The 27,837-nt window shown below is 45.8% G+C and overlaps 2 protein-coding genes across 2 annotated transcripts in view; both read left to right on the top strand.

Annotated features, from left to right (window-relative positions):
* The window catches only part of LOC306820859 (uncharacterized protein), a gene marked incomplete at its 3' end in the record, with an annotated part of 9,145 nt that extends 3,217 nt beyond the window's left edge, over positions 1-5,928 (top strand). Inside the window, exons 2-3 of the mRNA XM_079338875.1 lie at positions 2,239-4,477; positions 5,762-5,928. Of these exons, the coding sequence (XP_079195001.1) occupies positions 2,239-4,477; positions 5,762-5,928 (2,406 nt within the window). The remainder of the gene's footprint in view (positions 1-2,238; positions 4,478-5,761) is intronic.
* The window catches only part of coro1ca (coronin, actin binding protein, 1Ca), a gene marked incomplete at its 3' end in the record, with an annotated part of 22,408 nt that continues 427 nt past the window's right edge, over positions 5,857-27,837 (top strand). The window contains exons 1-8 of the mRNA XM_079338749.1: positions 5,857-6,008; positions 16,754-16,953; positions 24,975-25,097; positions 26,535-26,664; positions 26,801-26,982; positions 27,109-27,228; positions 27,463-27,567; positions 27,654-27,813. Coding sequence (XP_079194875.1) covers positions 16,759-16,953; positions 24,975-25,097; positions 26,535-26,664; positions 26,801-26,982; positions 27,109-27,228; positions 27,463-27,567; positions 27,654-27,813 — 1,015 coding nt within the window. The 5' untranslated portion in view covers positions 5,857-6,008; positions 16,754-16,758. The remainder of the gene's footprint in view (positions 6,009-16,753; positions 16,954-24,974; positions 25,098-26,534; positions 26,665-26,800; positions 26,983-27,108; positions 27,229-27,462; positions 27,568-27,653; positions 27,814-27,837) is intronic.

The following is a 27,837-nucleotide window of genomic DNA, read 5'->3' as shown; positions in this document are numbered from 1 at the left end:
TCATTTAAAGCAACAACGACCAAATCTTATTTTCCACTTAAATACTCACAATTACCTCTTAAAGCAACAAAAATCACACATTTAATTGATTGTTGCTTCAGTGAAATGTGATCTGATTGAACATGTAAACCCCCTCTTCTTAAAGTGTTCATATGTCACTTTATTAAAGGGGTTTTTATTTGTCTGCAGCCTCGGCCGTGTGTCAGGCAGCGTGTCAGATGATACGACAGCAGCGGTCATATGTCTTCACACAGAGACAGGAGACAGACTCATGGTCCACTTCATTGTTCATTGTGTCTTCCTCCAGTCTCTCCGCTTACTGCAGCAGTTTAGAGGACGAAAAACGTATTAACCAATCAGACGATCTCATGGAGCGGTTTGCCTCTGCAGCATGGGAGATATGTTTTTCTTTCCTGCTATCTGTCCAGCTCCTTCCTCTGCTACTGATAATACTCCCACGCGTGTTTGTCCATTCATCATCCTCTCTGCCATCTTCCTAATGAGAGCAGAGCTGCAGGGTCACGTGTCTCAAAGATGCTTTCACGCAGGGAGCAGCAGGAGTAACTTTTCCCTGCATGGAGTCAATGTGACCCCATGTGTGTGGATGGAGCAGGAAGTATTGAGGAACGTGACTCGTTGGCGAGTGTTAGGTGGGGGGATGATGTTCACATCCTGCAACCAGTGAAAAGACGGTTCGAGCTCCGTGCACATGATAAAAGTCGTCTCCTTCTCTTTTCTGCTCAGCGCTCATTTGTTGATGCTGTGATTATGTTTCATTGATTAAAGGTCCAATCTGTCATCGCAGTGTCAAACACTTGTAATATCTGCAGCGTGCTTTGGGTGTCGTGTTCTGACCCACATCAGCTCACTCCGACATCACGCAGGATAAGATAGGAGAGGGAGCCGGAAGGAAGCCGTGGAGTGCAGCGTTCACACGTGCAGCTGGAGCACTTGAGGAGTTTTGTGCCGCTTTGAAACTGAAGCAAAGTTCTGCTTCACATCTGCACATGATGGAAGACCAAAAACAAAAAACAAAAAAAAGACCGGTGCTTGATCTCTTCACTGAGTCACATGAAAACAAATTGAGCCAATATTCTGACGACAACAAGAGAAAAGAAGCTGGCGTTCAAAATTCAAAGAGTGGGAAAGTATTTTCTGATAGTGCGTCATGAGACTTCTGAAAATACAGATCGGAAATAATCACTTAGTCAGACTGCATGTCAGTGTGTCTGCTGGGATTATCTCCAAACTTCGATCACTGCAGTGAGGGAGATTCTTACTTCAAGTCTTTTGTGTTTTCATTGTTTCTGTTTCCAACGAAGAGGTCAAATGTGATTTAAACCTCAAAGTGTATAAAACAAAGATTCAAAACCACAAATCCTGAAGCAGTAATCTCTGCACTGGGACGATGTGGGCGTGTCTCTTTAATGAAATAAACCACGCCCACTCACCTCTTTAGACTGTCAAAAAAAACGGATCGATATACTTTTAATTCAGGCATCCGAGGGGACGATAAACCTGCAGACTTTTGTGGAAACTCTGAGCCAACATGAGATCTGCAGACGCTGAAGTGCTCAGTGCTTTTACACCGGTGTGGTGCTGAGAGAGATAATGCGTCACTTAGCCCCGCCCCCCAAAAAAACCCTAAAATGATGAAAAACGTTGGACCAGTAAAAGTGTTTTCACATGTTTGGAGAGTTTTATTTACACAAACTTTACACCTAAACAGTCCTGACAGCGTGAGTGGTTGAAACTTAAATGACATAACATGAAGAAATGTGCTGAATCATTCAATAAACAGGTGATTCAAATTCACAGCTCAGACTGGTTCTAAATCTTGTGACTGTTATGTTCCTTAAAGATGAGCAGCTGTGGTCACAGCGAGTGCACCAATAACCCAATCAGGTCCGTACAATGAGCAGCTGAAGTCATGAGACGCTGCCATCACCTCGTCCATGAGAAGAGCTTCTGTGTGACCCTGAGTTGTTTGCTACATGCTACATGCTACATGCTACATGCTCTGTTTCTACTGTGCACACGCTGACGTCGATGCCAGGCGTCTGCTCATTTTTTCCCCTCCTGTTTCAGCGGCAGGAATGAGCGTGGATGCTCAGAGTGATGTAGGCTGTGGTTGAAGACAGATCCGTCGCGGTCTGCAGGAAAGATTGAAGTAACACATGGCCTCGTGTGGCAGGGTTGTATTTTTGTTGTGAGGTTAACTGTGTGTTTCCTTTACAGACCAGGATGGGACAGAACCAGGACAAAGAGGGAGGGGGAGAGCCGGCTCACAACGGAGGACCGGAGGAGACCGGGCCGAGCCCAGAGTCTGGAGATGCAAGCAGTCACACAGGTGATGTCATGGAGAGAGGAAGCTCCTGTGAGGAGGAGGAGGAGGAGGAGGAGGAGGAGGCTGGTAGCTACAGGAAAAAATCCAGAGAGCCAGACCCTCAGGATCTGGAAGGGAGCCCCGGCAAGTGGCCAACATCACCTTCTAGTGAGAAGCACATAAATCCGCGGGTTAGCCCTTTCTCTGCAAGGGAGGTGAGACAGGGAGGGGCAGCAGGAAGGGAGGAAGCAGGAGGAGGAAAAAGAGGAGGAGGAGGAGGAGGCAGGGCCGTGCCACTGGTTCCACAGGAGACGCACAATAACCTCGAGAGCAGTGAGAGGAGCGAGGAGAGAGCCGACACGCACAAGCCCTTCAATAAAGTGAAGAGAGAGGAGAAGAAGAAGAAGAAGAAGAGAGAGGAGGAGCCTCAGACGTCCTCAGAGGTCAGCATGGAGAATCACGAAGGAGGAACCATCGCACACGAGGAGGGCCGGGAGGGAAGTTCCTCAGCTGGTGTTTCAGGTGAGCGGTGCGGCCTCGATGTTCCCTCTGAGGATGCACTGAAGGACGCCGAAGACGGAAACGCTGCAAAAGTGAAGATGGGAAGATTTGGAGCTCGTGCTCGAGTTCGTCCTGACGACGAGGACGCCGAAGATATCAGACTCCGTGCAGGAACAGCGGGCCACTTGAGGGAGAGGACTGAACCGCCTTCGGCTCGACCGCAGCATCCTTCTGAAAACAAGGTGCAGAAAGAGTCTCTATCAGACATGAGGGGCGCCATTCACCGTGGAGCTCCAACAGGGGAAACGGAGGATAACACAAAGGAGGAAAGGGCGACGTGTGAGGTGGAGGCAGCTTTGAATGAGCCCTCTGTGACTGAAGCAAAGATCAGTGGGGAGCCAGCGAGGCCTCATCTGGTGATTTACACCACTGAAGACAGCACGCACCAAACGATAGACTCGTCAGATCCAGACGTACCCGACGAACCGGGCTCTATTTTGGAGAAGCTGCTGAAGAGAAACAGGAAGGAGGTGATCCCGGATGTGTCAGAGATGAAAGAGGTCGACGTAACGGACGAGAAGAACAAGAAGGAGGCTGCGAAGCGTTTTGTTCACAGCGCAGCGACGGAGCTCTCCTCAGGTCACATCTGTGAGGCCGGTGCAGGAACACCTTTGTCAGCAGGTGACGGGGAGAGCCTGGCAGAGAAAGATCTCCACGTGAAGGAACGGCGTTTGAATCAGACAGACGTTACTGAGGATGAGAGTGCGACCTCCTCAGATGTTCTTTGTTTTCAGCCGTCAGTGATCAGTGACGCTCCGTGTGAGAGCGCACTCATAAAATCACAACACTCAAAAGATCATTGTCTGAATTCAGAGAAAAAGATCCCCTCCATTAACGCTCAACCTGAGGAGGAGGAGGAGGAGGAGGAGGAGGAGGAGGAGGAGGAGGAGGAGGAGGAGGAGGTTAGACCCTGTGAAAACCGGCCTCCAGCTGACTCACTATCAGCTGTCTCACATGAAGAAGCGTCATGTGAGGAGGGGCGTGTGACATCTGAGGAATCTGCACCTTTCTCAGCGTCTGAGGAAAAGTCTCCCCCCGCAAAAAGGGACGACTCGAGCCACTTGTTTACCTCTCAGGAGGCGGACAGCAGCTCTGTAGGCCCACCTCTGCAAACAAAGAGTGACAGTGACAGCAGAGCTGATCCACAGCCGCCTGGCTCTGCGAGCTCAGAGGATCAATGTGTGAGGAAGAGGAAGGTAACGAAGTCAGCTGAGGGTAGGACACAAGCTGTGGACGCACAGTCAGTGTTTGTTGAAGCTGTCTCAGAGGAAAGCAGTCAGCTCCCTGCAGACATGAAGCAGGATCTTCATACGACACTAGAACAGCCTGACGGCAAAGCCGACGAAGAGAAGGGCGACGGTGTCGTACGGAGGGATAAATCCCAACGCGCTGCCAGATCGAGGCCCGTCTCCGACCTCATAAAGGAGTCCATCCAGCTGCACGAGAAGCTGCAGCACCAGGAGCGAGCCAAACCGGCGGAAGTCAAGTGTGACGAGCAGTCGGTGAAGGTGGCACAGATGAAGGCCGCCTTCGACACAGCTCAGAAATCCCCCGAGAAGGGAGTGGAGAGGAAGCCATCGTTTAGAAAAGGTAAGAGTGGGAGCTGATGTCACAAAAGCTCCAAACGTTATCAGTGTTTTTAACATTTTTATTGATAAATGAAGAGCATTGGAAACTACCAAAACTTTAACAAACTACATCTATAGCAGACGACAACTACAGAGGAGCAACATAAATCAATAAAGAAAGAATGCAAACTCCTACAATGTCTTTGTGCAACTTACACAGTTTGCAGCACTTTATAATAATTCAAATCAAGAAATGATCCCCACACAGGACTTCTATCTGTGTCGAAACGGGTATAAACATACGTACGGAAGTTTGAATTTCTGCTATCCTGACGTCCTCTATGTGCAGCAAAAATGCCAAAAATAATATAGACTTGAAATATGTAGAAGCTGCACATAGAGTAAATGGACCACAGGTAAAGAGATCAGTGAGTCATTTCAGTAAAAAATAAATAAATGAATAAAACGACGGAGACTTTGGTTTGCCAGATTCACCACAAACACTTGCATCAACTCTCATCTGTACGAGACAGCAGAAGGGTGAAGAAAAAAATAGATGTAATGATTGAATACAGCTGTTTTCCTCTGTGAGGCGCCTGCGTCACTCTGGATTTGTGAAATGACGCCATCTTGTGGCACTGCTGTTCACTTGTGGTACACTGTGTTCTTGAAATAGATTTTTTTTTTAAGGATTACAAAATGATTCCTCAGAAAGACACATTACATAAGCATGTTATGTTTAATTTTTTTGTGTGTTCTGCGTGTGTCACGAACTGTGAGATGCAGCTTTTGTTGGAAGACAGAACAAGCAGCTTTCCTAAAAAAAAAAAAAAAATCTCATGTTTTGATGACTCTCTCAAATATAAACAACCAGTCATGTACAGTTGTGTTTATATGATAAAATGTATTTATTCCACCTCTCCCACAGATGTGTATGCATACACACACTTTACCTAACCTTGTATTATTGCATCAGCCTCAAGGTTTCCGGCCACTCTTTGTAATATCCTTCATCTTGGCTTTTTATTATTCTCCACTGTCAGATTATAGTAGTCGGATACTAGATTCATTACTCAGATTTTGTATTAATTGTGATTTATTTTTTTTAGAATATAAAAAATGAGTGTGGTTATGCAGATGTGGTGTGTGTTCATATTTTAAAAATCATGTAGTAATATATTATACAGAAGATTAACGTGCCAAAAAATCAGCATAAAAACAATGATGATTATGATTTTCACTGACTGGCTTCCTGTAAAAAAAAAAAAAAAAAAATCAAGGCGTGAGCTCTGTTCCCTCTGTTCAGCCAAACAAAACTCCAAACTCTCTCATTGGCTGCCACAGCTGTCCGTCAAAGTCGGTACTCCATTCATAGCGCGCCAGGAGAAAATAAAGGGGGCGGGTCTTGTGGCGGAGTCGGGAAAGGAGCAGACAGAGCGCGAGGGTGTCAGCAGCAGCAGCGGCTCCGGCTGAGGGAGGAATCAAGAGGGACACTCGTTAGGCTCTGTTATATCACTCAGCTTTCAGGAATACTTTCATTTTCCTCTCAAAAGGTAGGACACACGTTAAGAGGCGTATTTAGAGTGTGTTTCGCGTTGTTCTCTGGTTATAAAATGTGTTTTAATATCCTTCGTTTTTCCACGAGTGACTGTGTTTTTTTTTTTGGAGCTAGCTTTAGCCGTTAACGGCGGTTTAACTGACACCGACTTTAAAGTTTCTCATCGATACCTGAAGATAAATCTGCTGGTTTTCATGTCAGGTTTTTCACCCCCCCCCCTGCTTGCTTGTAGACTCAGGGTCCGTGGATGATTCAGGACGTGGATTGTTTGCTGGTGTGTGTTACAGAGCCGGGTGGGGTGGCTAACCGTAGTGCGGCAGGAAAACTTCTCTTCCCAGATCCGCATTCACGGAGGGGCAGGCGGGCTGCACGAACCGCGCCCTGGCCCGTGGCACTGAGGCGGCTCTTACAGCCTCTAAACCCCCCCAAACAAAGAGCTCCACACCTAGAAATATCCTCAAATTAACTCATTTACAGAGAGAATACATGGGAGATGAATGGAAACGGGATGTTGCAGATAAGGGCTGTAACCTTTTAACTAAAGTCATGATAAGATTTATTTTACTACATGAGATTGCAGGGAAATTATTATTATTGTTACTGGAAAAGATTCCTTTAAGGACAGTGGTTCTCAATTGGTGGGTCGGGACCCAGAGCTGGGTCGTGGAGCATGTGCCTGGAAAAAAACAACCTGGTGTCAAACTCTTAATTAATTTATTTTTGTTTTGTTCAGTTTCTTGCTTCTGTCTGATGTTTTGCACCATCTAAGGTCCAAAACACCTGACAGAAGCTGCAAACTGCACTTTATTTTTAACGAAATAAATCTGATTGGTTGAAAAATAGAGTCCACATTTGACAGTGAGGAGCTGGTGGGAGGTGAGACAGCTGCATCATGTTATTTGTGTAGTTCCTCTTCTTCTTCTTGTGATATTTGCACACAGTTTTTGTCTCGCCTGTTATCTTCTCACCTCTTTTCATTTTCTGACTTGAAGTCAAAATGCTTCCACGCCTGATTTTAAAACACGGTGGAGCATCCTGAGTTTCTAAATCTTTCTCTCACCATATTACTGAGATTTTATTTTTTTAAGTGATGTGAATCTTGACACCTTTTTGAAAGATTTCTCGCCATTCATCTTTCCATCCCTCCTCTTTAACACCTGAACAGTGAGCTCCAGACCAGCACAAATATCCCAGAATGAACTCTCTGATTCACACAGACAATCTTTCTCAACATCAATATTTATAAAAAAAAAAAAAAATGCAATATTAATTCAGATGCAGGAGTCAGAGTTGACCCACTAACACACTTGTATGGAAGATGAATGGAAACAAGCTGCTGCAGACACAACCTGCTCTAATGCTAGCAAATGCAAATTGTTACCCAAATGCGTCGTCTCTGCGAGTGTTTCAGCGGGTCACATCGTTCGGTCATAACGCGTGGAGAGCCATTACATGGAAATTATGCAGAATCTGTGCTGATGAATTAGATAAGAGGGTGTTGACATCAGTGAGGGCCCAGACACAGACGTACACGATGCTGCTGCGGCGGCTCAGTGGACTGCTGAGTCCACCAGTATTCAGTCATCATCATAATAATAATAAATAACTTTAAGAGCTCGACTCACTGGATGCTTTTTAAGACGGTGTTAAATAAGTTGGAGGGAGACGAATCCGGCTGTAGACCTGGTTGTGTATCTTTGTTGTTTTTGTACTTGTTTGTCTGACGTTATTATCGTTTTGTTTGTCTTGATCAGGACTGTCAAAGTATTTTCCAGGTTAAATGAAAATCTTTATTTCAAGTCGAATGAGCTGCAAGCTTAAATCCCTGTTGAGTCCTGACAGCAGGACAGAGTCCAAGGATTGAAGGTAGTAACTCTTCTGACTGATAGTCTGACAGGAAGTAATGAAGGAAGCAGAGCCACCCAGCACGTTCGTACGACTGAGGTCTTTACACGTTCAAGGACAACACATGAGCTTGTTTAAACCTGTGGACGTTGGAGAATGTTATTAATGAGGAGCTGAATGAAAGCACACCTTTTATGGCCTTTAGTGAGATCTGCCTTTTTTTTTTTTTATAATAACACAGAGTTTTCAGGGCTTGGCCACATCACGTGTTTGGGTTGTTAGTGACACATCCCTCCATGTTTGAACAAAGAAACATCATCGCTCAGTCTTTCATGAGTCACGCTGTCAATCAGTTTTTTTATTCTGATGTTTTGGAGCAGTAGTAAAACACTTGTAGGATCATTAAATGTTTGTTTTCAGTCCCTCCACTCACAAACTCCTGCATGTTTAAGAGTAGTATGAGTTAGCACGGCTTGGAAAAGTTGATTTGGTGTTACATAATTCTTAAATGCTGGATGGAATAGGAGTGTATATCCCATCCGAAAGTGAAGGTTTTAAGGGGAGAGTTATCGATGATCCCCTCCCTGATGGGTAGTCCCTAGTGGTCTCTATGCAGGATTAGTCCTAGCGGCTGGAGCGTGACCTACCGTAGGCCTTTGTGTGACCCCTCTCTAGGCCACCAGCAGCTCGTTTGCTTGCTCATGATGACCATCGGCCAGTTGGATTTGTAACGGCTGTGGTCAGTGTGCCAAAAGGGCAGCGTGATTTGCATGTTTGGCCTCTTTTCTTGAACTTGGTTACTCGGCGCTCGTGTGTAATCAGCTTTCAAATCTCAGGATTTGGAGACCCGCTGTGGGATGTGGAGCAGGTGAGGGCTGACGCCGTGACCCCGGGGTCGACAGTCGACCGCACAGCAGCTGTGTTTGGGCTTGTTAACCATTCCAGACACATCAAGCTCGGCTGGTCGTGCTGCGGTGCGAGGCCTTTAGAAGTGCGTAGCCTGCGTTCACATGTTTGAGTTGAGAGAGGAAGTGGGTCAGGAAGCAGAGGGAAGCTGAGCGTGAGATGTTAGGGAGCGCTGGTTCCTATCAACTGCAGCACAGCCGTCTGCTTTCAGCTGTGGTGCAATCTCCTGTGCATTTAAAAAAAAAAAAAAAAACAGCCTTTAAACTGGACGGACATGACGATTAACATCCAATGAATCCATGCTTTACACCTCAGCTCACTTTTCTTTTATGTGCTGAAGTTGTTAAAGTAAAAGGTTTAGAGTGCACATGAGAATAAAGGAGTTTAGATCTCTCCTTGAATAATCAGCTTCCTGTGGAAAAAAAAGAAAGATGGATGTCTGGTCAACTCAGTGTGACTGAAAGATTGCATTCTTTTGACATTTCTCACATACCTGTTTGTGTCCAGTCCTGTCAGTGAAGATGTTATCTGAGTCTGCAGTCTTATGGGAAACTTACAGATGCTGCTGATTTCGACTAGCAGCGACTTTGCTTTCTGTCCAGATAAGTTTCAGGTGTGAGGTTTTTTTGTTTTGTTTTGTTTTTTTCGGAGGATAGGTACGGAGACATCTCATTAACCAACTGCTAAGCATATTAGAGTGTTTGTTTGTTTAGACCAGCCTGGCAATAAAGAGGATCACATGCCTAAATCTGTGCAGCTTATGCTTACACAGGGGAGACACGGACACTGCTTTTCACTTTGTTTAGTACTGTCTCCGCTGATTTCATCCCTATATACACTAATCATACACTTTGATTATTCTTCTGTCATATCCATTTCTATTAAAGAAATAATAAGTTTGCTTGTAGTTAAAATATCTCCTAATAAATATATATATATATATGAGACACCTTTCTAATGCTTTGTGGCTTCCTTGGGTCTTTCCCACCACAGCTGACATCTGTTGAAATGGAGCAGTGGTTTTGGCGTGGCTCACTGGGGGAGGGGCGATCGCTGATCAGGAAGAGGAATACTCCTGCTTTGTACTCTCAGGCTGTATCACAGGAGCGTTTTTTTTAAAATGAACAATAGGCACGTTTCTTGAATCCTCCCTCTTGTGGTGCTGTCGGTTCATCTGACAGCAGAGATGAGAGTGAAACAACGTCAGTGAAGTTTGAATGCTTCTGATACAAAGGTGAAAGCAGTACACACACACACACACACACACACAGAGCAGAGTGAGTAAATGTATAGGGCTTTAAAAGGGGATCTTTTAAATCTTGATTTGGAAGTAGGATAAGAAGTGAAGGACTTAGTCTCTTAAGTCTCTCAGCACATTCATTGAAGAGGAATTGGGAAGTTGTGTCTGAGTACAGCTGACAGCATGCACAGCAGCACATGAGACTACATGTTTGTCTGTTTAATTTAGAATATGAAGAGTTTGTTTTTCCTCCTTTTGGAATGAGGAAGCTGACCATACATCCGCTTTGCCTGCCAGTGTTGAACTGTTTTCATCTCTAACTGCCCGACATGATTCATCTTCTTAATAATCACACGTTAGAAGTCTGTTCATCTGCAGAATAAACACACTCTTTATGTTTGAGATCTTTTGGTGCTTCAGTCTTCGCCTGACACTGAGTGCAACTCTAAGCAGAATTGGTATCACGTTTGCAAGTTCTATTTAGATAGATGGTTTCCTCTGTAAACTACAAAAAGAGCACAATAGCATTCCTTGAAACACTAGCGTGTAATGTATTGTTTTGAATGGAGCGGAGCAGCAGGCCTGCGTGGTCACTTGGGGTTGCAGAGAGGTGAAAAAACACCACCTTATCTCATTGTTGCATAAAGCACTGGAATGCAGCTGGAATCTGATTACAATGGCGGTCCGTGGCCTTGGTTACAGGAAGGGGATTTAGGTGGCGTCTCATGTGGTCTTGGTGACAAAAGGCAAAAGGCAGCCAGTGCACGGGGAGCACTGAGGCGGCATCATTTGCTGTGAGTGTAGCGGCAGCGTTGGACTGCAAAGTGTGGGAAAGTCCAGCCTGTTACATCTCTGAGCAGCCACAACATGACTTCTATATATCGCTGTACTTCAGGCATTAGGAATAAAGATACTCCAACGACAGAGAAAGGAATTACAAAAGTCCACTTGATGCAGATAAGAGCTGTCGGTAGGTCTTGTTTTATTAGCTGATAACGTGTATCCATAGTGTACGCTCCATTTTCAGGATATGAAATGGTTGAATCACCTCGCACAGCTTGATCATTTGAGTCGAGCTGAAACTGTACATCATGAAGGTGCAGGGCGGTGCACACACACACACACACACACACACACACACACACACACACACACACACACACACACACACACACACACACACACACACACACACACACACACACACACACACACACACACACTCCAGTGCTGCTCTTAGTTTAAGAACAAACATCTTCACAGAGAACGATCTGTGTCTGATTTCAGGGGCCTTGATTGTTTTTTTTCTTCCTCATTGTGAGAACGACACCTGAAGTGTTCCTGTTGGACCTTTTTGCGATGTGACTCACTGAAGTGTTGTGTGGAGTCATGTTCTGATAGAACTGTGGTTTGTCTCGCTGTGATTGGACGGCCCCTCCTCCTCCTGAATCAGCTCATTTTGTGACTGGGATTGTCCTGTTATGTCACATCTCAGTGACGACGGCGAGATTACAAAAGACCAATGTAGTGTTTTTATTTAAAATGAGCCTCGGTCCTGGCTGTGGCTGTAAATATAAAAGGCAGTATTTAGTGTCATGTAAGCCCTCTGCTCCGCTCACATCTCTGTCAGAAGTTTGGTTCCCTCCGTTGTGTATTTATTTTTGAAGGTGAGGCAGTAGCTTGATAAATGTGTTGTCTGTGAGGTCCTTCAATTATAAACCAGTTCCAGGACAAATAGCTGTTGACAGAATGGGGTGGCCCCATGTTTTCATTTGAATGTGTCAACATGAGTGAATGTGGCGGCTACGCATTCAAGGCTCTCGTCCACGAGGATCTGAAATCATCTCTCCTGGATTTTTGCCCCAAACGTGACGATATCTGATGACTTCAAAATGTCCCTCGCCCCTCATTGATTTAGGTGTCCACTTACTGAGCTACATGTTGGATCTAGTGACTTAAATAAGAGATGTAGCAGGATTAAACTGTTGAAAACAATGAGCCTTCTTTTACACGTGTCCTGTATGTGGCAGGTTTGTAGTCTCTGCTTTAGACGCAGGAAATTGCAGAATTGAAGGATTGTCTGTTTTATTTAAGGAGAAACAAGACTACATGATCTGCTAATGAGAGTGAAGTCGAGGACATTTCCTCAACAGAAGTGGCCGATTTGTAAAAGACGTCGAGGAATGCAGAGAAGGCTGAAAACTGTGTCACCCTGGTCCCACTTCCTGCTGGTCCTTCGCCTCAGGCTGTGGGGTCCTCCTTCTGTCTGTGCACATCACGCTCAGCTCTGCTGCCTCGCAGGGCAATAAGGTGCACGGCTTTACTTTCATCTGATCTGCCCAGCGGATACTTAAGGGGTTTTTGCTTGAATTAGGCCGGGATCAGCGAGCTGCAAATCTCAGGAGAGTGTCACTGAGTAGCAGAGGATTCCCCTGGAGGTGTGTGTCAGTCTCTCTCTGCCTGGTGCCAACCTGGACTGTCTTAGCCGAGCCCCCGCTGACAGCGTGTTGTTCAGATGTCACCCACGATCAATGTGACGGAAAAGAAGGTTTAATATATGTGCTGCCTCCATTTTAACGCCAATGCTTATTTTATTTAGCCTGAATATATGGGGCACCCGCTCTACCGAGTCTTGAGCTGAACTGGCACCCCAAATCCTGTTTTTTTTTTGTAGTGTACAATCACATTATTTCAGCTTGTGATTTACTGCTGCTCTGACAGATGCACACACAACTCTGCTCAACAAACTGAGCTTGGCCCAGCTGCAGGTGTGAGCTCTAAAATATTGTAACGGCTGTCCATTAAAAATATCAATACACTCTTCTTCAGTCACCCCTGGTCTCTTTGGAGATTGGCTTCAGGGATAGTGATGTTTGTTGTTTGGATCTTAATCCAGGACCTGACGGTGTTCTTTCCTCCTCAGTCTCTCTTCTGGTTTCACGAGGAACGGCTGCATCGATCTAACACGAGATGAAGAAGAGACTGTTCGGCTGCTTCTTCACAAACTGTAAACCGTCTGTCCAACGAGCTCTCGTGCTCGGTGTCTGTACTCCGGTTTAGCAGAAGCGTTTACACTCTAGTCTAGTCGATGTTGATGTGACAGTCAGAGTCGATGTCTGGCCTCATTTGTCTTGAGTGTAAGAGTAACACATGACATGAAAGGTTTCCTGCTGTTAGTCGAGCTAAAGGATTGTGTGACTGGGGATCTTTGTGCAGACTCGGACTGACCTCAAGAATGCACCGATTGTTTCGTCTAGTGGAGTCACACTATTGTGGTGATAAAACAGCACATCTCTCCTGCATCAAACACTGTGCTGTTCTGCTGCAGACGCAGAAAGCCCAAGAGCCAGATGATCCTTTCCTCCTTCTTCATTCTGTGTTTGCAGCGGCCATGCTCGGCTAGCTTGAGCATTGCTTTGGGTTGTCATCAATGACAGTGACCCTGTGTGACACCGGGGGTGTCAAACTCAAAGACGGGAGGGGGGCTGGATTTGATCAAGTGAGACCTCCAGTGGGCCGGACATCACTGTCACTCAACCCGTGAGTGTGAAGGCTGCTGTATATATCGTTTAGTTCAGAGCATCATTGTTATTATAGAAACTCCAAATGCTCTGACCTTCTTTTGAACCTCTTCCCATGAGTACTGATCAGGCTGGCTGTGATGTTGTCCTTACTTAAATCTCCCACAGAAACCTTCATGAAGCATTCGAGATCAAAAAGCACATTTTTACACTTGTTTGTGTTTGATCATTAAAACGACTTTCCAGGAAATAAAGTCTGTGTTTTAAGCGTTTGTGTTCTTGGCTGCTGTTTCCCCTGATGTTGCTAAGCAGCACGTCTGTGTTACTAAACATGTCTCAGAGACGGATTGCAGCCAACCAAGCGCTCGTGCAATGCCAGTGGCATAGGCTGAATTTTTCGCCGTTCTTTTGAACGTTTGACACGACTTGAACTCTTTCTCTTCTTGGAGACTCATTTTCTCTCCATCTTTGCCTGTTAAATGCGACTTTAAACAGATTGTGAAGAGCAGCAAGTCAAAGAGAGGAGGACGGTTTGCCTTTTGTTGTTGATATGTAATAATACGGTCAAGTCACAGTCACCATATTGTAACGAGTCAGACACATTTATTTATATATGCTCAGATTTTCAGACTAAATATTCATAGATGAGAGATTTATAACTTTTGAATATATTTCACCCTGTTCTACATTAGATAATGAAAAACCAGAGACGTTGTTCCTCGGGTGCAACTAAACGTATGTCTAAGTATTTATTCCATGTTTCTATCAGTCGTTTGTTTCAAACACTGACAGAATAACAGAGGTAACAAACGAGGCTTCATGACCAGATGTTTGACGTCTCCTCTCTCTGCATGGAGCATCGAACATTCACCAGCAGAGTCAGAACATCGTTCATACATCGCTGCATCTGTTTTATACACTCGTACCAACATCAGCCAGTCGTGTAGCATGTCTCCTCATTGGCGACCATGTCGAATGCTAACGCTACACAGGTCTCTGATGCTTTACACAGACGGGTCAAACCTAAAAATCAGTGCAGTGATATTCAACCTTTCAGTATGTTGAGTTATAGACGCTCACGTGGAAGAAAGCAGAATCCCGTTTGTCCTCGTGGTGACCCGTTGACTCCACTCGACAGGTGGCTGATTTAAGTGTTTGTTCACATGTAGCTCCGATTTCAGCGAAATTACGAGACATATTTTCAGCTCAAAAACAGAAAGAAAGCTTCAGTTCTCATCGCAGGCTGCCAGCTCGTTACAGTGAGGATGAACACTTTCTGTGAAGGTGGAGACTGGTTTACCTTCAAACATCCTCCGATGCCCTCACCATGGCTTCAGCGTCATCTCTAACTATCAGGGGTTTCTTGAGACTGCTCACTCAGAATGGGCTGCCAGTGATTTGCTCTCGGCCTGCGTCAGCCTTTCCAGCTGTAATCAAATTTAGTTTCCTCGACGAATGCACTTCTGATCCAGATGAGTTTAGAGGAGGATTTAGAGACTCTTACGTAATCAGTGAAAACTGGAAAATCCAAAATTTAGAGAGGATTAACACTTTAGAGTCTGAAAATAACTGCAGCTCTGACATCATGGATAAGAGTGTAAAGACGGACGTGTTTTACAGGAGTGAGGACACGCCCACATCCCGACAGGAAGAACTTCCTGCTTGTGTTTGTCGTCCCGTCAGACACACACACGTCTCACACACACACACACACACACACACACACACACACACACACACACACATGATTTCCCTTTAGCTTTTTCTGTCTTTTCTCTTTAACACATCCTCTCTCTCTCTATCCCTCTCACACACACACACACACACACACACACACACACACACACACACACACACACACACACACACACACACACACACACACACACACACACACAATGGAAAAAACCACCAAAACATGTCCCACATCCTGTTCTCTGTGATGTGCTCATGTTGGTGATTCAGGCTGTTAGCACGTGCTCTGAAACAAACAGAACGCAGGTTTGAAGAGCTCGAGACGCGTTTGTGATTCCCGTTACTTCATTGGGAACGTCGTCTGCGTCCTGTAACACCTGACTGAGCATTATTCTATGATGATGCGCTGAGACGCACACTGTCAGACGTCAGTGACGTTTCTCATTCATGGTGGAGGCCGCTGTGGGCGATGGATATTTAACCCTGTAGACCTGCTCTTCTCCCTCAGATTGTAACCCTGCATTAAAAATGAAATCTGTTAGATTTAAGTCAGTGAAGGTTGATGAGTGCTGCTCTGATTTAAACAGACGGAGGCTCTGAACTTCACACCTTTCCCTGAAGGCTCACAGCTTCACGGCTGTACCGTCGCTAGCAGGAGTTCAGACTCCACATGTGAGGAGAAGACGGTTCAAACCTGTCTCACCTCGTCCTGATTTCACCGTACCTTCCTTCAGATTGTTTTGGCCTTTAGTTTAGCTCGTTTCTCTGAAGCTGGCCAGCTCTCTGTTATCTTTGGAAGAGGTCTGTTGTTGGAAGCACAGAGCTCTGGGACATGTAGTCTTTGAATGGGTTTGTTTTCCAGCAGATTCTGGTCCTGGTGATGATTTTAGCTGAACCAGCTACAGAGTCTGTTTTATTAGTAAATGAGTCTTTTTCCTCGAGCAGCTCCGTGTTTGTGAATCACATGTTTCATACTGGGCACAACAGAAGAGTTTACTTTCATTTAGTATATTTGTGAAATCTGAACCTTTCAATTCCTTTTTACATATTCAACAACTTGAGCACGTTTTGACCTTTTACGTTGAACTTCAGTCCTTTTGTTTAAAATGCTCAGAAGCGATTTAACTATCGTTGTATTTATTGTACTGTTACATATCTGAAGGGGAAACGATGATCCTTTTTGTCTTAAAATAATCTCTCACAGCTCGTGAAATAAAATGGATAATACACTTATACGCCTGAATTTCCCTTTTTTATTGGGGATCAATAAAGTTATATCTCATGTTTTAAACAAATGAGGCGTCTCAGTGGACGGTGAGAGAATCACAGCTCCCATCAGATCTCCGTTTGTTCTGGCAGCTTTGCAGAAGCTCTTCTTCTGTTTCTACGTGTTTGAAAAGCTCCAGTATCTAAACCGTGTTGATATTGATTCAGAGTTGTCTTCTAAGCGTCCCCGTCCACTGACGCTGTCTGTCCTCCAGCTGTCCTCCTAACATGCACGTGTTACATGTTCCTCTCCGCTCTTTTGCACAGATACGATGAGACGAGTCGTACGGCAGAGCAAATTCCGTCACGTCTTTGGCGCAGCGGTGAAGAACGACCAGTGCTATGACGACATCCGGGTGTCAAGGGTCACGTGGGACAGCTCCTTCTGTGCGGTCAACCCAAAATTCGTCGCCATAATTATCGAGGCCAGTGGTGGCGGGGCGTTCCTCGTTCTCCCTCTTCACAAGGTAAGAGACGACAACATGGAGGATGTTTACAGCTTCCTTTGTTTACACAGTAGAGCACTGTCTCTGTTGCTCATGTATTCATTCAATGCAGTGTTTATTTAAAGCCTTTAAAAAAACAACTACACATCTTTACTGTCATAATAATAATCATAATGACACAAATCTGAATTTCACAGAGGTCGGCAACTTTCTGCTACTGGAAAGTTGTTTATGTGTTTGAAGTGTGCAGGATGTTACCCTCATTATGGGTAATTTAAAATAATAAAATCAGCCCGTATTGGAAGCCTTGAACATTTATTTAATTAGCTTTGGTTTGAAAACATGCACACTCTGTTTGAGACCTGATTTGAGGGGAACTTTTTGATGAGAAAAAAGTGTTTTGGACACGGAGTAATGCTGACCTTTTGAAGGCCCTGCGTGTCTTTGAGTGCGGTGATACATGTGATATTTTAGTTTCCCTTCATATCAGATGATCAAATCACACGGAGGTATTTTAGGATGGTGGGAAAATCCTGATATTGTCCTTGGTATCAGTGAGAGGTCGTATTAGGACTCACACACCGGCAGTGTTTCAGTATCTCATTGTTGTCTGTATATTGTTATAAGATTTTGTGTTACATTTTTGATCTTTATTTTTTACTATTATTGTATATGCTGCTGGAACCTAAATTTCCTGAGGGAGTCATCCCAAAGGATCAATAAAGTTTAGTCTAAGTCTTGTTCATAACTTTACAAGAATGTTATAGAGCCATTTTAAATGTGTCACCTTAATTATCAACCATAATCCACCTGTGAGTCTGTTTGATTCTGTTGATCTTTGAGAGAACAGATTTTCTCATTAGTGTGTGTGTGTGTGTGTGTGTGTGTGTGTGTGTGTGTGTGTGTGGGCTGGATTTACTACTTGGACGCTCGTTTGCTGTGTTTTGTTGACGGTAAATAATCATCTGCATCGAGCACTGTACCTGTTGCACTTCTTCCTGCTGACTCGCCCTGTTACTTCACCATGGGATTAATGTTTAGCACACCCTCATGTGTACAACGGAGACTCCTCCAAAGCCCTGCAGCCTTCAGTCTTCTGATCCTTTCCCTCCATATAAGGACTCGCTCTACTCCAACTACAGTTACATTTGGGTTGGGCAAGACGGCTTTTCAGGTTGTTTGGCTGTAAACAAGTGAGCTGGATGAACACACGCCCTCCCTTCTCGTCATAATCGATCTCATGTAGAAGTCGGAGGCTTCTGGTGTTTTCCCCCTGAGAGCCCTCGGGTGCCATTCAGGAGGATATTTATGAATTAGTGGCTGCTGTTGTTTGAGAGATGTGGCAGGTCCTGCCTCTGTTGACAGATTGAACCTGGGCCTGTAATCACTGTACACCAGCGTATGTGCACCAGCCGTGTCATGTGAGAAGGTCCCTGGCACAGGCGAGCGGATCCTCAGGCCTGTCATCACGCAGCTTCCACCTCTCAGCACCTCGTTCAAAACGGAGCTCGCACTGGAGGTGGGCTACGAGCTCGACCGGTTTCACACTCCCTCTGCCTCCTCCCTCCCCTCCGTGTGTGTGTGTGTGTGTGTGTGTGTGTTTGCCTTGTCCCTGTACAGTCTACTACTGAACAAAGTCTACTTTGACTGCTGCGTTAAACTTGTGAAAGACTGAGGTCTTTATGTGCTGAGCGAACCTCAGGCAATTTCCTCAAATGAGAGATTAAAACAGCTCTCTTGATTTTTTTTTTTTTTTTTTTTTGGGTCTTCCCACACGCAGGCTGGCAGGCGAGACTCAGACTAATCCTTCAGATTTGATGTTTTCATCATTTCAACAGTCTTTGCATTGAGACTGTGGAGCCGCAGGGAGGGGAAACACCATGCGTATGATTCTTATTTACATTAGTGTATTTTTAAAAGTGTGACTGAGTCAGTTGGTTGTCTCTTTATCAACTCTTTTTTTGGCGTTTATCAAGGCGGTATTCTTCAAAGATTTTTTTTTTCTGACTAAGCAGGTCCGTCTGGAAATCTCAGTATAGCCTCGGCGTGAAATGCAGGTCTCAAAAGTGGGTCAGGTCGCTTCTTACAAGGAATATGACCAGACTGCACTGCAGTAACACAGAGATGCTCTCAGCACCTGACATCATTCATAGTAAATAAAAAAAAAAAACAAAGCTCCTGATGTGATGCATGTTAAAGCCATTTGTAAGTGAGCTGTAGATTTTCCCGTCTGGTGCGCTGCGTCAGGGACAAAGTGTCCGTTTCACTTTCACAGTTCTGCTCTTTGCAGAAATATTTGGGTCTGATTCAAGGACATTTGCTCTTTTAATCACCTGGTCTGATTTTTTAGTTTTTCTTTCCAGACCCCAAATTTCACCCAAGCCCCCCCACCCCCACCCTCCCACTCTTCCCCGTCCTTAATGGGAGGGGCATCTGTCCAGCTAACCCATCTGCCTGTGCTGTGTCGGTCCCCGTCTCTGTGGGCAGCCAGCTGCTCAGGGCCTTTGTCCCAGGCTTTCTCCCAGCTCAGCCCTTTGTCATAACCACACTTTGGCTTGAGGAGGGGGGGGGGGGGCATGAGTGTGATGATGCTCCCTCCTTCCCCCCTTCACAATTAAACCATGTGCAACTGTGTGCTGCCTTTTGTTGCAGCAATGCATTAATGAATTATTAAATCATGAGCCCCATAAAAAGCCTCGTCCTCTCTGCTCTTTGTCACCGTGCATGCTGTTTATGAACAACACAGGAAGGAGCGTTGCTCGGAGTTCAGAGGTCGATGTTAGTGGATGTGTGCTGTGCTGACCTGAGGTTTGAGCAGCCCTCTCTTTGTTTCACTCAGGAGGGTGAGGTTAGTGCGGCAGGCCCCTGTGACTCAGCACAGCCGTGAGCATTGTTGCTTCCTCCTGTCAGAGCGCAGCGATTTTTTTTACAGAGAGGGGGCATCAGATGTCCAGCTCAACACGTCATTCCCCCGGCCTCGTGCTTTCAATCCCCTCCTTTCTCTCTCTTAGCGGGACGCCTGCTAATTTATTCCCTGATTTCCATATGAAGGAAGCTGTGGGAGTGAATGTGTTCAGTGAAACATTCCTGATAATTCCTCTCTGCCTGCTCGACACGAGGGAAAGGAACTCGTAGTCAATCATTACACATGATGTGATTTTAGTTCCTTTATCTGGAGACTGCCTGATTGTCTGACTCTCATTGTCACATTTTCCATTCTGCTCTCTCCTCTCCGCTATTTTTTTCATCCGGCGTTTTTCCTGCTTTGATTACGGATGACCAAAACTAGGAGCTGAAAACCATGAAGAAAGCTTTCTGTAAAGGCCCACTCCATGTTGAAGCAGTGTACAGAGGATGATCAGATGTGTGGCCTGTGTTTGATTTGGATTCAATCCCTCTATGCACCATTCATCCAGTGCTCAACCCTTGCTGTTAGTAATCCCTGAGTGAGTGTGTGTGTGTGTGTGTGTGTGTGCACGGTGACACAGTGCTGCTGTTCTGTCTTCGATACACCAGTGTGGCTGCTAACTAAGCTTCACACTGTCTGTGAACACATCCCTCCACCAGGTGTGATGAACATCCACTCTCTCTCTCTCTCTCTCCCCCGTGCTGTTGTCACTCAGTCTGCTCTGCCTTCGCTGCTTCTGCCGTTCAGTCGTGCTGACTGCAGATTTTACCATATATGGTCATTCACTGCTCCCTGCCTGACAGCCTTCCAAGACCATTTCCTCCCTGCGTTGCCATTGGCTGCCTTCGTGCAGTGTCGGCACACATGTGAATTCTGGGATAGGCCCGGATTGTGAAGAGCGGCCAAAGATGAGAGCGCGCTGGGTTGAAGTCAGACTGTGTGTGTCGGTTATCACTCACATGTGCTAATCAGGATGAACTTCTGGATGAATGAATAATGCATCATTAGTCTCCTTTATGCATTCAGAGCTCATCATCATCTCTGGTGACAGAGCACACGTTGGGACATGAGGGAGGCCGTGTGTGCGAGTCTCATTCACAGATTGACTTTAGCTGCACATAAATGTGTTTATCTCTCCAGCAGGCGAGACAACTGTCTTTATTTATTTTAACTTCATTCACTCTTTAAGTGAACTAAAAGTCTCTCTCTCTCCTGTTGGTCCTAACAGGAGCTGAAATGAATCAAAGCGTTCACACCGACATCCTTCCTTCACATAGAAGTCATTTCCCCTTTTTTAAGTTCTGAATTTAACACATCTGCTTCTTCACCAGGGTTATGTGGAGGCACATCTTTGTGCTCTCCATCCGCTCAGGTGAAGCAGTGCTGTAGCTCCGTACAGACGCAGACACTTTGTAGAAGTGGAAATTTCCATGGAGCTGTGAGCAGCAGTGGACGGCGTGCAGACCCTGCATGTGTGAATCACATGTTGAGCTGCGAGCGAGCGAAGGGTGAAGGCCTCTTGTGTGAATGAAAAGAATGCCGTCTCTTGCCTTGAGGGACTGTTCCTCCATTTTTTTTTTTGTGTGTGTGTTTCAGCGTTGTGCTTTGTGTTTATCTCTCGATGATTCACTCTCCTTTTTCTGCAGTCTTGCTTGTTGCTATGCAACCGGTTGTTTTCTAGGCATCAGACATTCCTCTGCAGGATACTAATGTCCATAGTGGACTTATGGACATGTTAGGTATTCCACTGCTTCGCTTCATCTCGTTGCTGTGAACGAGGGGTTTTTATTTTTTTGATGCTGGTTGCCATGGAAACTTTCTCATGGGATGGGGGTTTGGTCTTTTAATCAGTTTTATTTTTGATGAAGTATTGTGACAGTTCTCACTCTTCAGTCTTTACTTTAAAAGCACGAGCGACCAGTAAAATAAATGTCCGTGTTCGTCTCAATCTGAAGGTGCACTGATGATTTTCAGCCTCCTCGGCCGTGGACGTAGAACCGTCTCTCAGCAGATCAGAGGCGTGCGACCTCATTGGTTGTGTGTGCTCTTTCTGGTTAGCAGGCTGAGGGGAAAAATACATTTATATTTCAGTCCAGTGATGGCTCGTGTCAAGGCCGAGGACGTTCAGTGTGCTGGAGCAGGGGAAGGATCGCTCACTGCCGTCGAGCTGAACTGGACTTTAGGGGTCAAACGTGATTGGCCACGTGCGCCCTGATGATGGAGATATTTGAAGTAACGTTGGGCTGCTTTGAAGACGTTTCTGTTTTTTTCTCTTGAACCGGTAATCAAATGTCTTTTTATGATTAACATCAAATTAATTTCCATTCATGGAAAGTTCCAAACATAATTGAATTAGCTGTAAATATTTGTGCTTCAGAAAAGTGAAACCGCAGTCGATGCTTCTCTGCATCATTCTCTCGAATCGGATCAAACGTTTGATCCTCAGCATCTCTGAGCTCCAAGTTTACAACAAGTCACCTCTGCTATCAGATCGTTTCCTTTATCCTCATCATATCTCCTTCTTCCTGAAGCCACATCTATCTGCTCCTCAGACGCTGGCGTTTCTAATTCTGTACATCAGACACAAACATAATTAACATCTCAAAGGGTGCAATGTTTGCCACTGTAGCAGCCGCCTTGCTCTCATTAGTCATCCTCGAAGCAGAGCTGCCCGGGGCCGAGGTGTGGAATTTAAAGAACGCCCGGCTCTCCGCTCTGTCCGATGGATCAGGCGTCAAGAGGCCAAGACTTTCTATTACTACATCATTCAGTTGTTCTCATTTGACTAATAATGTTCATGTGTACAGAATGAGTGGTTAGAAGTGCTGACCGGTGTGCAGGAGTCTTAGTAGGACGCCTGAAGTGGAACTAATGTGGGATTTGCTCTCAGATATGTCCGAGTGTCTAAAGGCCTCAACGCTGATTGCTCTCCTTGGTGGTCTTAATCTGCGAGGGCTCCGTCAGCCAGGCCTGTAGTAAACAGTGACACTTCACTCCCCTCTTTGGCTTTTCACATCTGCTGCAGTTGGGAATCTTAAAAGCAAAATGGAGAGAAGATCAATATAAAAGCTCGGAGTTGAACCCGTCTGGAATCTGTCCAATCATAACACAGTTCATGTTGAAACACAGTGAAGTGTCTTACATAAAGAGGTCGATGATCTGGTGCTTTTAGGACGAGACTGAACACGATCTGTGACCGTGTGCGTCCATGAACACTTTCTTTATTTTGACTTTGAGCTCATGTCGTGCTGCGTTCATGTTCACGTGCACGCTTGGTGTTAGATGACCCCCCCAATCAAACCAATCAGCTTTCTATCATCACAGGAAGATAAAGGAATCGTCCATTCTTTGAAATATTTGTTGACTCCTCTTATCCGTCTTTTTTTGTTTGTTTTTCCCAAGTCAGACTTGTTTGTGTCTGTCGTTCCACTTCCTGCTTCACTTCCTGTTCCTGTGGAATCAGCTTGAATGTGCATCTGCTGTTTTGTTTCTGATGCATCTTAAAGAAAATGGACGCTCTGCTGCAGAGGCGAGGTCAATGACCTCGTATTAAATCTTCAGGTCATCCTGAACGGGACGGCGGTTTATACGTCTCTATTGACAGCAGGGTCAAAGTCGACTTCCTTGGATATCAGGGTGTGTTCAGTCGTAAGGGAGAGTTAGAGACCAGACCTTGTGATGCAGACACACACACACTTACACACACACACACACACACACACACACACACACACACACACACACACACACACACACACACACACACACACATATATGCATGTTCTCTGATCTCTAGCTTGTGTGACACGTTAGCTGTGATTCAGTCAGCTGACTTCATGCTGTCTGATATATGAGGAGCTACCTGGGATCTGTGTGATCCGGTCTCTGGAGGACTTAGGACATGTAGCAGTGAAAGTGACTCCTGATAGCTGTGAATAATCCCAATAATCATTTTAGAGTTCTGAGATATGAAGATGTTTTTAATGTTATCATGGTGCACGTGTCGTATTTAAAGCTCAGTGTGTTACGTTCTGTAAAGTTTGATCATCGTCTTCGACCTTTTTACTTCAGAAACACTTTAAATCTTTTCTTGTTTCCTGCTGTGGACACTGGACTCTTTCCTTTGTTGTATTATGGGATGCACTCGGCCTTTAAACCTCAGCAGGTCTCTCCCCACAGAGTGACGTCATCAGGACAGAGCAGGGTGTGTCACACACACACACACACACACACACACACACACACCACAGCATGGTAGAGACCTCTCCTGTATCAGAAGAGCGCGTGTGTGTGTGTGTGTATAGACATTATTTCCATGAGTCGGTTCTGTGCAGGGTTAAAGGTCGAGTGCAGAGCAAAGAGACGGGGAGGGAAACTAAGCATCGGTTGGCTTGTGTCTTCTGCATCATGACGTCACCACTAATAACTTTCCTTAATTACTGTGGGTGGTCCAACACAGACTAGAACTAATCTGGGTTTGCTTCAGTGCAGCACCAATAAAACGCTGGCTCCGTCTTTATTTGGCAGAGAGACAAACCAAAGTCTGAGAGTCTCTGTCCTCGTACACTTTGTCTTCTTCTTCTTCTCTGTCCTCGTACACTTTGTCTTCTTCTTCTTCTCTGTCCTCGTACACTTTGTCTTCTTCTTCTTCTCTGTCCTCGTACACTTTGTCTTCTTCTTCTTCTTCTCTGTCCTCGTACACTTTGTCTTCTTCTCTGTCCTCGTACACTTTGTCTTCTTCTTCTTCTCTGTCCTCGTACACTTTGTCTTCTTCTTCTTCTTCTCTGTCCTCGTACACTTTGTCTTCTTCTTCTTCTTCTCTGTCCTCGTACACTTTGTCTTCTTCTTCTCTGTGCTCATCTTTCATTTCTTCAGTTTTCTCAATAAAGTGAAAATCAATGAGTTTGGACGTGAGACAAACTCGTCATGTCCCCGTCGTCTCAGCTCGTCCCACACGGTATTAAAGACAGAATCGATGTGTCTTTATGGAAGACGTTCCTGTTTGGTGTTTGCATGCGAGTCACAGGTGGGATTTAGGATTATGTTTTTTAAACGCTCTCTCTCTTCCAGCACGGACGACGTTCTCTTCAGACTAATCTCATGTCTCTGTCTTTGTCCCTCTTTGTCTTCACAGACAGGCCGTATTGACAAATCCTACCCGTCGGTGTGTGGTCACACGGGCCCGGTGTTGGACATCGACTGGTGTCCCCACAATGACCAGGTCATCGCCAGCAGCTCAGAGGACTGCACAGTGATGGTAAGCGGCGTCTCTCCTCTGACACCTGAACTCGGTCTAATGAGGTTAAAGACGCCTCATTCTTCAGCTAATGAGGGACAAGAGATTACACGCTTTCATTGCGAAAGGCTGCGCTGTTGTAACTCAGGGATGGGTGCAGCTCCTCGCCCTCTGGATTAGATTAGGCTCAAATATGTGTTGCAGGAATCAGAGCTGGGGAATGATTTAGCTGTTTATTGAGCTGACCTCATCGACTTTTCAGAGACTTGTAGTCGCGCTCTCCTCCACATGTCCTTATTTGGACCGTAAAAGACCGAAATGATAAGTGTGCTGCCTGTTTACATGCGCTGCCACCACTTACCTGAAAGAGCCCACTTCCTGTAAAAACATCAGCCTGAATCAACGCCAGATTGACTTCACGTTTGGGAAGTTGACGGTGCTCCTGTTCGCCTTCGATGAGGTCAAAGTGGGCCGTGGATCTGATGCATGCTGGCTTCACTGCACATCAGCGCTGATCGTCTTTAACGTGTGAGCAAACCTGAGACGCCCAAATAAACAAACTCAGGTCGTCCAAAGTGACTTTGAATCAGTTATTTAAAGACACTACAGAGATGAAGTCACAGGAGAGAGAGAGAGATATGGGTGGCGTGGACTCACTCCTGTCAGGTGTTTCAGTAGAACAGTGTCTGGGTGCAAACCTGCTTCCATGACTTACCTGATGACTTTGATAGAAATGCTACAGGAGAGGAAACGGGCTAGACGGCGAGCAGAGAAAGTTTGGCAACAAAAGCCGCCTGCGTGTTCTTCTTCTTCTTCTGCTGCTGCTAGAGACGACGACACGGGAAGGTGCAGAACAGAAATGTGCTGATTGGTCTGAACATGCAGGTGTGTGTGTGTGTGTGTGTGTGTGTGTGTGTGTGTGTAGCTGCCAGTTCATGGTGACGTGCTAATAAGAAAGCTAAAGAAGTTCTAGTCAGGAGTTCGTCGTGTTTCCTGGACGACACGTGTGTGATCACCAACATTATCCACACGCTCGCTCGCTCGCCCTCTCTCGCTCTCTCTCTCACTGTGACTGGTCTGGACTCACCTGTTCCCACGTCATACTTTATTTACATCACGTCTGATTTGACTGACCGTGTGCTCTCACTTTATCTCAGCTCACAGATTCAGCTCAGACTGAAAATGCAAAGTGTGAAAGGCTGCGTTTTACTGTGTGGTTCTTTTATTTTGAAGGTGAAATAATAAATCTGACTTTACCATAACATCACATCCATCAGTGAATAACATGCTGCTGAACTCTTGGTCGCTGCTGCCCCCTGCTGGTACCTCTTGGTAGCTGCAGCTCATGTTTCTTGTGTTTGAATGCCGGGCTCGATGCGTTCTCGTGATGTGGGACAGGAAGCAGAAGTGTCCATTCACGTCCCTCGTTGATCGCCGTGCTGCTCGTGTCCTCCTCAGGTGTGGCAGATTCCTGAGAATGGCCTCGTCACTGCACTGTCTGAGCCGGTGGTGGTTCTGGAGGGCCACTCCAAGCGGGTCGGCATCATCACATGGCACCCGACGGCACGCAACGTGCTGCTAAGTGCAGGTAAAAACCCCAAACAGATTCTGTTTTTATCTAATAGTCTCCATCTGACTCCTCCAGACGTGACGTGTTTGTTATTGAGAACGTCTGGAGGCGTTTTCCTTTGTGCTCACCTCTGACCTCTGACCCTCTCTGACAGGCTGCGACAACCTGATCATCATCTGGAACGTGGGCACGGGGGAGGCCATGATCAACCTGGAGGACATGCACCCGGACATCATCTTCAACGTGTCCTGGAACCGCAACGGAAGCCTCATCTGCACCTCGTGCAAGGACAAGGCCATCCGGGTCATCGACCCCCGCAAGGAGTCCATCGTCGCTGTAGGCGCTTTTTTTACACACGTGTTTGTTTCTCCTGTTGCATGTGTGAACAGTTATGATTTTAGTGTAGAAACACAGGAAGAACACATATTGACAGGATGTTGTGCCGTGTTGTGAACTTCACAGGAGAGAGAGAAGGCACATGAGGGCGCTCGACCAATGAGAGCCATTTTCCTCTCCGATGGAAACCTCCTCACGACTGGTTTCAGTCGCATGAGCGAGAGGCAGCTCGTCCTCTGGAACACCGTAAGCAGCACAGCATATGAACATGATGATGTCACATGTGGGAGGAGCCTTTGAACACGACATGAGCAGCTCCGGGGAGCTTTGGATATTTTCTCTTTCGCTTTAGAACCTTTTGCAATACAGCTGATTTAAAAACAATAATAATGTTAAGAGTAGTTTGTAGAAGTTTTGGACAACGTTACCTTGGAGAAGAAGCTCCTCGCCGTTTCTCATCTCTTGTCGCTCTTTCTTCAGCAAAACATGGAGGAGCCGATGACCGTTCACGAGATGGACACCAGCAACGGCGTCCTGCTGCCCTTTTACGACCCAGACACCAACGTGGTTTACCTCTGCGGGAAGGTGACGAGCCCTCCGAGGTTCCCTTCACTGAAGTCGAGCGTGCTCGACGGAACACGAGACGCTAACCTCTTTGTTTCCTGTCGCAGGGTGACAGCACCATCCGTTACTTTGAAATCACCGACGAGTCTCCGTACGTTCACTATCTCAGCGCCTTCTCCACCAAGGAGCCTCAGAGAGGGATGGGCTACATGCCCAAGAGAGGCCTCGACGTCAACAAGTGCGAAATTGGCGAGGTAAGCAAAGTCGGCGGGAAAACTTATCAATGTTTTT

The sequence above is a fragment of the Symphodus melops genome (assembly GCF_947650265.1).
Source record: "Symphodus melops genome assembly, chromosome: 1".
Lineage (NCBI taxonomy): Eukaryota > Metazoa > Chordata > Actinopteri > Labriformes > Labridae > Symphodus > Symphodus melops.
This window is presented reverse-complemented; position numbering and strand designations above follow the sequence as displayed.